At 39.4% G+C, this 12,513-nt stretch overlaps 1 protein-coding gene across 1 annotated transcript in view; it reads left to right on the forward strand.

Annotated features, from left to right (window-relative positions):
• Positions 1-12,513, forward strand: part of PLXDC2 (plexin domain containing 2) — a 155,188-nt gene that overhangs the window by 68,074 nt on the left and 74,601 nt on the right. Inside the window, exons 5-6 of the mRNA XM_009887149.1 lie at positions 7,019-7,141; positions 11,680-11,798. Coding sequence (XP_009885451.1) covers positions 7,019-7,141; positions 11,680-11,798 — 242 coding nt within the window. The remainder of the gene's footprint in view (positions 1-7,018; positions 7,142-11,679; positions 11,799-12,513) is intronic.

The raw sequence follows: 12,513 nt of genomic DNA on the forward strand, positions 1-12,513 counted from the left end.
GTCTTTCAACAATATGTAATTGCTACGCTGGAGGTGAAGTTCTGAAAATTGTGGTAAATCTTAATCCGTACAGTACTGCACTTGTGCTGACTCTGGTTTCCAGCTTTACCAAAGATGGTAAAGATTGAGTAGAAGCCCTGCTACCCTTTGAGGTAGCTTTGGGGTCATATGAGATACCACCAAATGCCCCGGGGCAGATCCTCTCAGAAGGCTTTGATTATGCTGAGACCAAAAGAGAAGCAGGCAGAGAGCTGGGAAGCTCCTGCCAGCTCTTCTGCAGTTTTCTCTCTTGGCTGCACAAACAGTTTTCAGAGTGTTTGGGAGGAAATGAGCAGCAGAAGCCATGTACTCTCACCCTGCTTAAGTAAGAAAATGAAAAGGGAGAAATGAAAGAAATGATTCCTCTATGCAACGAGACATTTTGCAGGGGGTGTGTAAGAGTGTGTTATTACATCTTTACAAAGCTTGTTGCATGTGTGAATATACAAACTGAAATGAAGGCTTTCCCGTGGGTGACCTGGGTTGAAGCCTCCCCTCTTAGGGAAACCACTTTCCTCTGGGTCCGTTTTTTGGAAGCTGCTCTGCTCTTTCCCCTCTAGTTGATATGCTGCAAGGGCGCTCGAGAAAACCCATGCTGAGCTGTGCACTGAAACGGCAGCTCTGCCTTCTCCTAGTGACAGTCGCTCTCATGCAAAACCTTTCACTGTTGAGCCGCCGCTGGCAGGCAGTTCCTTTTCCAGCTAAGGAACCACAGCTTGTTGTATTACTAAAGGCTTTAACATAGGGGTTTACCTAACTTTAGCTGCCTGATAAGAAAATGAACTTCCCTCCCCTACCCCCGCAAAGCAGTCTTATTTCTTCCTACATTTCATATTTTTTATAAGATGGTTAGATTTGTTCTTTGTTTTGAGATCCAGATTCTTGTACCACTCCATTTGTTTGGATTTTTTTAAATGCATATTTTTGATTTCGTCTTAAATTCCAAGTATCATCTTTTCACTCCCATGATCTGGAAATAAGTAAGCTATCTCAAGAGAAATGTACATCGAATGTCTTTTGCTTCCCTACATCTTCAGGCACATTGTATAGCAGAAAAAGCCTTCACTGGGGACTCGCTGACACACTTCGGATAACGTCAACTGATGTGGAAAGGGAGCAGTTAGTTACCTTTAACACGCATCAGGCTTTGTAGATTATAAAAGCAATATCGATTTCTGTACCTGAAACATGAGTGCTGCTGTACCAAAGGTACATGAGCCAATTTGTACCGTGATGGCAAAAACACTTGATAAGTAGAGTTGGTTTATGGAGCTTTGGCGGAACTTACCTCCGTTGAATCAAGCTCTCCAATTCTTCTGAACTGTGAAAAGAAGGGAAAGATAATTACAGGGTTTTTTGAGGCCTGTGTCAAACTGCTTATTGGAAGCTATACAAAGGGGTTTTGAGCATTCCTATTCTTATCAAATGCGTTCTTTAGTATTTCAGGTTGAAAGAAGTATTGTTTCAGGTGTTTATTTCCAATAAAGATCGTTTTGGAGAATAAGCAAAATTTTATACACTTTTTATGAAAGCAATGTCATGGCTATTTGAAGGAGTAATTCCACATCAACTTATTTCATTGCTGTTATTTAGCATCATTAAATCTTTTATTTTTCAGCAGACACAATGATTTTTCTCTAGATCATTTTCTTTTTGCCAGAACATTTTTCCCTTTTTAGAAGACAAAAGGTATTATACAGTGGGAGTGACCTGACCTTGGCTAGAGCTAGCAATTGCTAGTACATTAAGTGCTCCGTTGCAGCTGCAACTTTCCACCTATCTTCTGCTAGAAAATCAGTAATCTAAAAATAAAAGAAACTCTTAGCAGGATACTAGAAATTCGAGTCATTTGGGTAGATAATTTTATTGTTGCATATTAGGTAAAAGAGTTAATACATAAAATAAAATATGAACTAGGTAATATATAAAACAAGTGAAATATTAGGTTAAGTCTTAGGTTGTATTAGGAGTCTGTGGCAAGGTTTTGGTAGTGGGGTGGCTGCCTCTGTAGAAGGAGGTGAGGGGCTGCCCTGTGTCAGACAGAGATGGATACAGCCAGCTCCAGTTGACCCACTGCAGGAGACAACTGAGCCCATCAGCCAAGCTGGTGGTACCTCTGGGGGAACATAATTAAGAAAGCATAGAAAATGTTGCACAGCACGGAGTAAGGGAAAAAGTGTGAGAAACAGCCCTGTGAACACCTAGTAGAGAGAAGGAGCAGGGAGGAGGTCGTCCAGGCACTGAAACATATGTGGAGGAGACCAGGCTGGAGCAGGTATTTCCCTGCAGCCCATGGAAGAGCCCACACTGAAGCAGATATTCACACTGCAGCCTGTGGAGAACCCCACACTGGAAATATGGAAATGTCCTGAAGGAATTGTGGCCCATGGAGGAACCATGCTGGAGCAGGTTTATTCTGAAGGACTGAAGCCCGTGGGAAAGACCTACTATGGAACAGAGAAAAATGGGAGGAGGAAGGAGCAGCTGAGACAAAGTGTTATGAACTGACTGCAACCCACATTCCCCATCCCCCTGCCCTGCTCAGTGGGGAGGAGGAGGTAGAAGGGTCAGGAATGAAGGAGTGACATTGAGCCTGGGAAAATGGGATGGGTGAGGGGAAGGTGTTTTAATTTGTCTTTGTTTCTTTTATCTGGCAATGAATTAAATTAATTTTCCTGAGTCAATTCTGGTTTGCCCATAACAGTAACAGGCAAGTGTTCTCCCTGTTTCTATCTGGACCCACAAGCTTTTTCATTATTTTGTCCCCCTGTCCTGCTGAGGAAGGCAAGTGAGAGAGCAGCTGGGTGGGTGTCTAGAGGCTTGCAAAGGTCAACCCTTCACATAGGTAAAGACTAAAGACTTAACTGTCATAATAACTTTGAAGAAGTACTGAGCATCTAAAATATATATTCTCAAAATGGAGCCTGCTCATCACAATCACATAGAAGTATAATTCATTTATACCCTGTATTCAGTATGATGCTTTTAAGATATGAGCAGTTATTTCAGATATATAAAAATAAATCACACATGAAATTATAATCTAAAGTGGTTTCTTGTTCTAATTCAGCTAAACACTAAAGTGCAAAACCAGTTTATCATAACGTCACATACAGGTTTATGTGACTTGTTCATGCAGGGTCTTATAAGGGAGAAGATAGTTATCAACCTAAATGTTTCATTTTTATGTTGCCTGCATATCCCATAACCTATCATATCTTTATACATGCTCAATAGCAACTTCAAAGGGCTCATTGCTTGTGCTGCTTTGAACCTGTATTCTGTTATTCTGCACACTTGGCAAACATTGTCGAAAAACTTTTTAAGTGGTACTGATTTTGTGCACAGCTAGGAGTAGAAGAAGGAAACCGCAGAAAGCTTATGTGCGGATTGTTGTAATCTTGTATGTTAACTCTTATTTGTAAATCTAATGTGTTAAAATGAACAGATATGAAGCATATTTCGGAATGGATAAATTGAGATGTAAAATGCATTTTTAAATCAAGTCAGAGTCCCACATCATGTGGAATTGTACTTTCGTATTTAAGTGGTTATATGTGTATATATATTCAGTTTTCCCCTCTGTTTGCATAAGCGTTCATTTGTACACTATGAGGACTAGGAGTATACCCTCCTTGATTTACAAGTGGCTTTAGTATTAGTTCATCCCTAGTTTTAGTTAGGTTTGTATATACATATAAAACTTAGAAAATGCTGTGCACTCTTTCCTATTTGTCTTCATTCCAGTATTTAGGAGCATATTATGCTTGTAGGTATAGTACTTGTGGAGAGTTTTGGAAGAGAGGTCTACCAACCCCTCCAACAAAGGAGAGATTAAGTGGTTCAGGAAATTGCAGGTCTGAAAAATTCTTCCTTGACTAAATGAATCAACCATGGGCATTTACCACTGTCAGAAAATTAGGTCACAGATAGTATAAGCCAATTTTCTGCGGAAGTCCATTCTGGAATAAGTTAATTTTACATTTGCTGCTTTCTTTAAGTTGTAGTGGCAATGATAAAATGTCCATGCTCAACAGTGGCGTCAGCCTTTGAATCTCTGGGATGGTTTGAAATGACTTTGTGTTTCTTTTCAAGTTGTTCCAACGCATGACTGGAGTTCTCATTAGAATGATCTTCATGCAAGGCCTGCCTGCTTCCCAGCTATCATCCACCTCCTGCTTTCCATTTTTGTCTAAAGTAAAGCTGCATCCGGCAAACACTTGGAAATACGCTCTGTGGTTACTAATTACCTGGGCTGATTTACTTAGTTATGTGTTCCAGCACAATTAAGTCCTTTCTTTTCCTATTGTATCTGCCTCATTATTAGTTATAATGGTGACATTTATACTGTAAATGGGATGAAAGCATGAAAGGGAAACTGTGTGTAAAGATAGGACCATTGTGCAAGGGATGAATAAGTACTGAAGTATTAAGGCTAATTGTAATACATGAATATGGATTCAAAGGTTTTATTTATATTATCTTCAAAATATTTTCGAGGAATTGTTTCAAGGTTATAGACCCATCCAAGATTGTGTTAAAATACGTGTGCACATTACCATAGGGATAATAAGCGGCACAAATATTCTATCAAATTATATGTATTTAAAATGTCTAAATAAGTGTAAGGGAATATTTCTCGAGGGAATGACATTTTAGAAGCAGACAGCAATAAATATGAAATACTGAAAATGCATTTCAGGGACTATACTTTGTCAGGACTATTGGCTATCCTAAAATAATGAGTAATAGAGTAAAATTACTGCCACAATCGTATATTCTGAAAGTTCAGGTTTATACATGACTTGTAAGTATGTCTGGGCAGATTTATTTTTTTTTTTAATTGGTGTTTCTCTCTCCCTATCAATTAACAAAAAAGAAAAGTGGTATTTATATATTTAACTGAAAGAATCTCCCCCCCCCCCAAAAAAAAAAAAAAAGTTCTAAGACTTTAGTAGTTAGGAGGTGTCCAGATATTAATATACTGTATTATTTGAATACATAGGTGTGTTCTAAATGAAGCAAAGGCACCTGGGTTCCTAGCTCACCCCTTTGGCAACGTCAGACATTTCCAACTGAATATTTTGTTGTATTTTCTCCACACCTGTCTTTTTCTTAGGTCTCCTATCACTTCCACTTGAGTTGACTTCATGGTACTGGACCTTAACTGCTAGCAGCCATGCAAGAAAACAATTCAAAAAAACCACCTTTGTTTGTTCGTTTGTTTATAGCATCTTGTGACTTCTAGAACAAGTTCCATGAACAGTTAGCAAGCATTTAGCAACATGTTTCAGGAGAGGACAGGAGAAAAAGCACCTAAAGCACTCCAGGAACTTGTTATTTTTATTCATGCTAGATTTCCTATATCATATTAAACAAGCCTTTTAACAAAACTGTCTCATCTCACAGTGGTTAGGATGGAGATACTGTTGTTAAGAAAGTGGGGGTGCACACTAATGTTTTTTTATTAGCATATATTAACTGGAATTGGCTGGAAAATGGTATTTCTACCTTGAGGGTAGTTCCGGTTGTTCAGGTTTGTGTTTAGTTCTGGAATTTCACAATCGTGTTTTAGAGATAGATGTATATGCTCCTTCATCATGTGTTGTAATGCGATGATACCAAATGTGAGAAGAAAGAACCTCTTGGGCTTGACAGTAAAAGGGATTGTAGAGGAAGAGAGACTCTCAATATGGCTGAAGAAGGAAAAGAAAATACGAACCAGCATAAATACTGTTGCAGTGGATACTATCATTTGCTGATAAAGAATTGAATTTCTGTAAGATGTCTTCCAAATAGAATTTTTTCTGTTAGAAAATTTTCAACCAACTCTAATATTCTTGTTGTTATTGGGGTGTTTGCTGTTGGAATATATTTCATTAAATCAACAGAAGGAGAAGAAGCAAACACGTCAGCATAAGGCACCATCTGGCAAATACTTTAAGAGGAAAAGTAATATGCAAACCTTAGTTTTGAAGATTTATCTGTAGCTCCAATCCACTTAAAGTTTCTCAGTTTTGACCAGCAAGGCAAAAGCTAAAATAAAACTTAAGAAAAGACTCTCTAGGGCAATGGGAGTTTTTAAGTCAGGCTTTAGGTTGCAGCATCTAAAGAAGTTAGTCCTGTTAGTCAGTTGAAGTGGAGTTGTCAAACCCAAAAAATGCAGGTTTATTTGTAGACCATTTATTGTTTAAAATGTCAGGGGTTTCTTGCCATTAAAATACACAAAGTTTTGCTCTGAAGAAAACTGCAGCATTATTGTATTCACTGTAGATGACTGTTCTTCCTTGAAGGAAGAACTCCAGTCCCAAACCAGTAAGAGGTTTTGGGTGAGCACTTCTGATGGAAGCAGCCCACTGTTGATCTGAGGAGTACTGTGGATTCAGGGATGAATAGCATAAAGTAGTGAGACCTGACACTGCAGAGAATGTAACAGAAATGCTGCTTCGCTTGTAATCATTAAAAAATCCTATCTGTTCCACTCTTCATCTGCTTTTTTTTTTTAAAGGTTATCACCTCTTCTTGTCTGAAATAGCCTGTTACTCTGTGTCTCTAGAAATGTGGAAAAGAGTTAGACTAACTTTTGAAGAGGTAGCAGTTTGCAAAAGCAAAAAAAATGCAGATTTTTGGAAGGGATAGAAGGCACTATGGCATATGCATGTTGGAAAATGGCTTATTTTGATTATGCTACATATCTGCATTTTTTCCGTAACTGGAGTTATTATTTCTTGAGTTTGCTCTGTTTTTATTTGTGTATGAAAACTTGCTTCTTGAAATAATTGTTCCGTTGTTCATCTTGGATCTTGTTCTTCTGGCAGCCATCACAGAAATTTTCCTGAAATTTTAGCTCTGGTGGTGGGATTCATTTCTCTCAGATGACCCTTTTGTGCCCTGGCAATGCCTAGTTCAACCTGCCATTCTATTAAATCTTTTCAGAAGTTACTGAAACGGTCTCAACATTTATTTTTTTTTATTGTAGGTTTCATATATACTGGAGAAGTTGTGCATCGAATGCTAACAGCTACACAATATATTGCACCCTTAATGGCAAATTTTGACCCCAGTGTGTCAAGAAATTCAACAGTCAGATACTTTGATAATGGTATGTAGTAGCCCTTGATAAATGAATGTGTCTGTGTCCCTTGACTTTTCATATTTTCCTAAATAACTATTTTTGAAGGAAAAATTAGAGGTTTTTTAATATTTTTTGTTGGTTTTTTTTTTTTTTTCACTCACAGGCTGTATAAAGCACGCACCTAGACATCCATAAACAGTTCTTAATTTAGAACACGGTTAAAGAGTCATGAATGTTTTTTCCTAATTGGACAGGTATCTTCTGGATGTTAAAGTACATAAACTCAAACTAGCTACATAGTTTATCAGTTTTAAAAGGAAAAATCTGTCTTGTATAAAAGTGCAAGTTCCTGTTACTTCAAAATACATATAGTAAATACTGTCCACCACTAGAAAATGAAAATAGCATTTGTGGAATGCAGTAGCAAGAATACATAGAAGCGGGGCAGGTATAAGGTTAATAAACCTGTCAATGACTAAGTGTGCATGGAGTTCCAGGATTGGAATCCAATACACTTATCTACACCACAAGTCCTCACCAGTCCCTTGTACACGAGATTAAAAGGGTAAAAGGCAAACTGCAGTGTTATACTTGAAGCTCTGTAAGATATTTCAAAGGCCTTGAATGTGTGGATATTTCAATTATAATCAATATTTTGAAAACATGACCTATGGGATTAAAAGGCACCTGGTGTCTTACCTCGGGCCTTCAGAGATCAAATACAATGGCAGTGACTGTTTATTCTGAATTTAAAACTTAGAGAGTTTAGTATGATGACTTAATATCATGAGATCTATGATTCTTTTAAATCTTCCTGGATAAGATTGTGCCATTATACGTGTGTTTATTCATAGTGAACTTAAGCACCAATTATGAACATGTCCAAAATAGTTTTCCAACCAGCTGCGTTAATTTTTGTTCTTTAGATCAAGGATCAAAATAAACTTTGCATCTAGGCACAACCTTTCCTTTCAATCTAGTCATTCAGATGACGGAGAGCTTATGGGTCAAGATTAAAGGGAATGCAGGGACAGGTGACATTACAGTGGGGGTCTTGTATAGGCCACCTGACCAGGATGACAGAGCGGATGAGGCCTTCTACAGAAAGATAGGAGCGGCATTGCATTCACATCCCCTGGTCCTCATGAGGGACTTCAACCACCCTGATATCTGATGGAGGGACAACACAGCATGGCACAAGCAATCCAGGATGTTCTTGAAATGCATCAGTGACAACTTCCTTCTCCAAGTGGTAGAGGAGCCAATGAGGAGAGGAGCAATGCTGGACCTTGTCCTTACCAACAAGGAGGGGCTAGTGGGGAACGTCAAGCCCAAGGGTAGCCTCGGCTGCAGTGATTATGAAATGGTAGAGTTCAAGATCCTTAGGGCAGCGAGGAGGATGCACAGCAAGCTCACTACCGTGGACTTCAGGAGAGAAGACTTTGGTCTCTTCAGGGATCTGCGTGGTAGGGTACCATGGATAAAGCACTGGAGGAGGGAGGGCCCCAAGGAAACTGGTTAGTATTCAAGGTTAGTATTCAAGCTGGTTAGTATCCTTCTCTGAGCTCAGGAGCGATGCATCCCAACAATGAAGAAGTCAGGCAAAAAAGCCAGGAGGCCTGCATGGATGAACAAGGAGGTCATGGACACACTCAAAAGCAAAAAAGGAGTCCTACAGACGGAGGAAGCAAGGACAGGTTGCCTGGGAAGAATACAGAGAAACTGCCCAAACAGCCAGGGACCAGGTTAGGCAAGTTAAAGCCCTGATAGAATTAAATCTGTCCAGGAACATCAAAGGCAACATGAAAAACTTTTATAAGTGTGTCAGTGACAAAAAGAAGTCTTGGGAAGATGTGGGCACTCTCCAAAAGGAAACAGGAGACCTAGTCACCGAGGATATGGAACAGGCTGAGGTACTCAATGACTTTTTTGCCTCAGTCTTCACCGGCAAGGGCTTTAACCACACTGCGCAAGTCACAGAAGGCAAAGGCAGGGACTGGAAGAATGAAGAACCACGTGAAGACCAAGTACAAGACCATCAAAGGAACCTGAAGGTACACAAGTCCATGGGACCTGATGAAATCCATCCCAGGTCCTGAGAAAACTGGCAGATGAAGTTGCTAAGCCACTTTCCATTGTATTTGAAAAGATGTGGCAGTTTGGTGAATTTCCCACTGACTGGAAAAGGGGAAACATAACCCTCATCTTCAAAAAGGGTAAAAAGGAAGACCCAGGGAACTGCAGGCCAGTCAGTCTCACCTCTGTGCCTGGCAAGGTCATGGAGCAGATCCTCCTGGAAACTCTGCTAAGGCACATGGAAAATAAGGAGGTGATTGGTGAGAGCCAACATGGCTTCACCAAGGGCAAGTCATGCCTGACAAATTTGGTGGCCTTCTATGACAGGATTACAGCACTGGTGGATAAGAGGAGAGCAACTGATGTCATCTACCTGGACTTGTGCAAGGCATTTGACACTACCCTGCACGACATCCTGATCTCTAAATTGGAGAGACATGGATTTGATAGATGAACAACGCTCAATGGATAAGAAAGTGGCTGGATGGTCACACTCAAAGAGTTGTAGTCAATGTCTCAATGCCCAAGTGGAAACCAATGACAAATGGTGTTCCTCAGGGGTCAGTACTGTGACTGGTGCTGTTTAACATCTTTTTCAGCAGCATGGACAGTGGGATTAAGTGCACCCTCAACAAGTTTGTCAATGACACCAAGCTGCGCGGAGCGGTCGATGCCATCCAGAGGGACCTGGACAGGCTTGTCCTCTTTACTGAAAGAATCTGAGGATTCTGGGGAAGACATTGCTAATTCTCATTGTATTCCTGACTTCCAGTCTTCATACCAAGTGTATCAGACTGTGTATCACATAGCTTTCATGACAAGGTTGAATACTTCTGCGAGATTTTGGATCTCTTCATGTGTAAGGAATGATGGTCTTTTGGACCCCATGTGCTTTAGGACAAAGAATTTTCTATCTTATCCCAAATAAAAAGGAACTGAGGAAATTGTATCTTTAGCTCCTTAGTTCTTATGCATCCATGTTTTACCCCTGAAAGTAAGTGTGCTGTTTTAGAGCAGCTTCTGTAGTGAGCAAGGACAGAGTGTGGCGACTCATTGAAGTCTCACTCGTGAAGCTAACTGCAAGGAACACATGAATCTACATAAAGGCCCTGGGAATGAGAAGACTGTTTTGGGGGCAGCTGTCTTCCACTTTAGCTTGGGGTTCTGAGATGCACAAAGATCTGAGGTACTCAAAGACTGACTATAAGACTTTTGGTCTACTTTTACTCCAATAATTTTAAAAATCCCTTTAAAATGAAATTTAATACATTCAAATAAATATTCAGAGAGCAGTTAATGAATGTGGTCACAGAAGGAAAAATACACCGTGTGCACAATTAATGAGCATGTGCTATACTTATGAAAGACACATGGGACAATAATGTGGTGGGCTTAGTGCAGTATGCGCCAAAAATTTGCATGCTCAGAGTTTCATGACATCCCCTGACCAGAACTGTTAATGAAAGTTACAGCACTGAAGATCTGTGAGAAAAGATGTTTCAAGGATATATCAAAAATGCATTGAGCTGGATGCATACTGACCCACCTTGAACATTCCAAGAAGAAATGAAGTGTTATGAATCAAAGCACATAACTCCCATTAGTGCCAAAGAGAGAAGTGTGTTGAGGAAGGCATATAAAGAGGAAAAAGTCATTTTCAGTAAACACATTTTTGGTGATAAGTGTCTTTCAGGCTGCTTGAATGTGTCTGTAACCCTCAACATCTGTAAAACATGCTCACAAGGTATGCAACTCGCTTGGGGTACGTTTTTAGTGCAATAAGTGGATATTCAGCCAGAGAACTCCCATGAATATTAACGAGCCTCTTGCAACTAAATCTCTGCACACCAGACTCAATATTTACCCCGTCTATGAATTCTTAGTGGTTTTAATTTAAACTACATTTATTTATTGCCAACGCCTAATATTTTTCAACTTGCAGAACCTCAGCAAGGGCTCGCACCATGCAGAAAAAAATAAATGCTATTCATATTAATGCATAGTTAATGCAAGAATCTGAATTCCTCAAATAATAACTTTTACTAAACAGGCAATGCTATTAGCACTTCACATTTCAAAGTCATCAGAGCGTATGTATATATATATAGTGCAAAAAAAGCCACCGCAGAGCAATGGTTGTGGTAGCACACCTAAACTAAGTGCTGGATCCTACCTTTAGTGATCGTTGACTCCTTGTGCAATTCCAAACAAGTTACGTGACCGCCCCTGCTTTAGCAGACTTTTGTGCGAATAGTTGAGGTAGATGTTTGTGGCACTGTGGTGTCTGCCTTTAAGAGGATTTCAGTTGCAACTTGTGTTTGTAATATCTTTAGCATTTCAAGATGTTGGGCTGAAAGTTGCTAAAAAGAAACAAATCACTGTTCCTGTTTCAAGTAACTGCAGTTAAGTACTTTTCCTACACACAGTTAACATTTTTCTCACATTTTTTTCTTCCCTTTGCCTCTCTACCCCCACTCTGGGGTTCACAGGCACAGCACTAGTTGTCCAGTGGGACCATGTACATCTGCAGGATAATTACAACCTGGGCAGTTTCACTTTTCAGGCCACCCTTCTCAATGATGGGCGTATCATTTTCGGCTACAAAGAAGTAAGTTGGGTCTGAAAACTGTCATTTAAGTAGATAAATTACTGTATACCTGCCAGGAATTTCCCTACTTTTTTTTTTTTGGTGGGGGGGTGGGGGATGGGAAATTTAAAAGTTCAGCTATATAAGATCATTTCATTATATTGCTTCTAAGATCACTATTTTGCTGAAAATGACATTTTATTTTAAAAGTGATGTTCATGTGATGGACTTGAAAACCATCAACATGGCTCAAACGTGCCACTCCTCAATTTCAACTGGCCTTTTTTAGGTGGTTGTAACTTTTGAGTGTTTAGCAAATTCTTGCTTGTTTAGTAAATTCCTCCTGTGTTTTGAAAGGTAAGGTCTAATTTTCTCAATTAGTTCACCTAATTTGGGCTTGTTTGAAAAAACTCTAGTTTTTTCTGGTTAGTATTAAAAGGCAACCTTTTTCCTGCAGCTGTCATTTCTTGGCAACTGACGTATTTCAAAGTTCAAATAAGACCAACCAAATACTGGTTGGTAGGTAGATAAGCTCAAAACTCTAGGGATAAAGAAAAATTTATTTCTTTTTTGGTTATTTTAATCTTAGTTTGGCATTCAAAGCGTGACATTCTCTTCAAGATGTAAGTCTCGCTGTTATCCTCCTCATATTGAAACAATGTAAACAGTGATATTACTGATTGTCCAAACTTGGAGAAATCTGGGTTCGCTTCTCTCTCTGCTATAAACTAGTTGT

Source organism: Charadrius vociferus, unplaced genomic scaffold (genome assembly GCF_000708025.1).
Source record: "Charadrius vociferus isolate BGI_N301 unplaced genomic scaffold, ASM70802v2 scaffold126, whole genome shotgun sequence".
In the NCBI taxonomy this organism is placed as follows: domain Eukaryota; kingdom Metazoa; phylum Chordata; class Aves; order Charadriiformes; family Charadriidae; genus Charadrius; species Charadrius vociferus.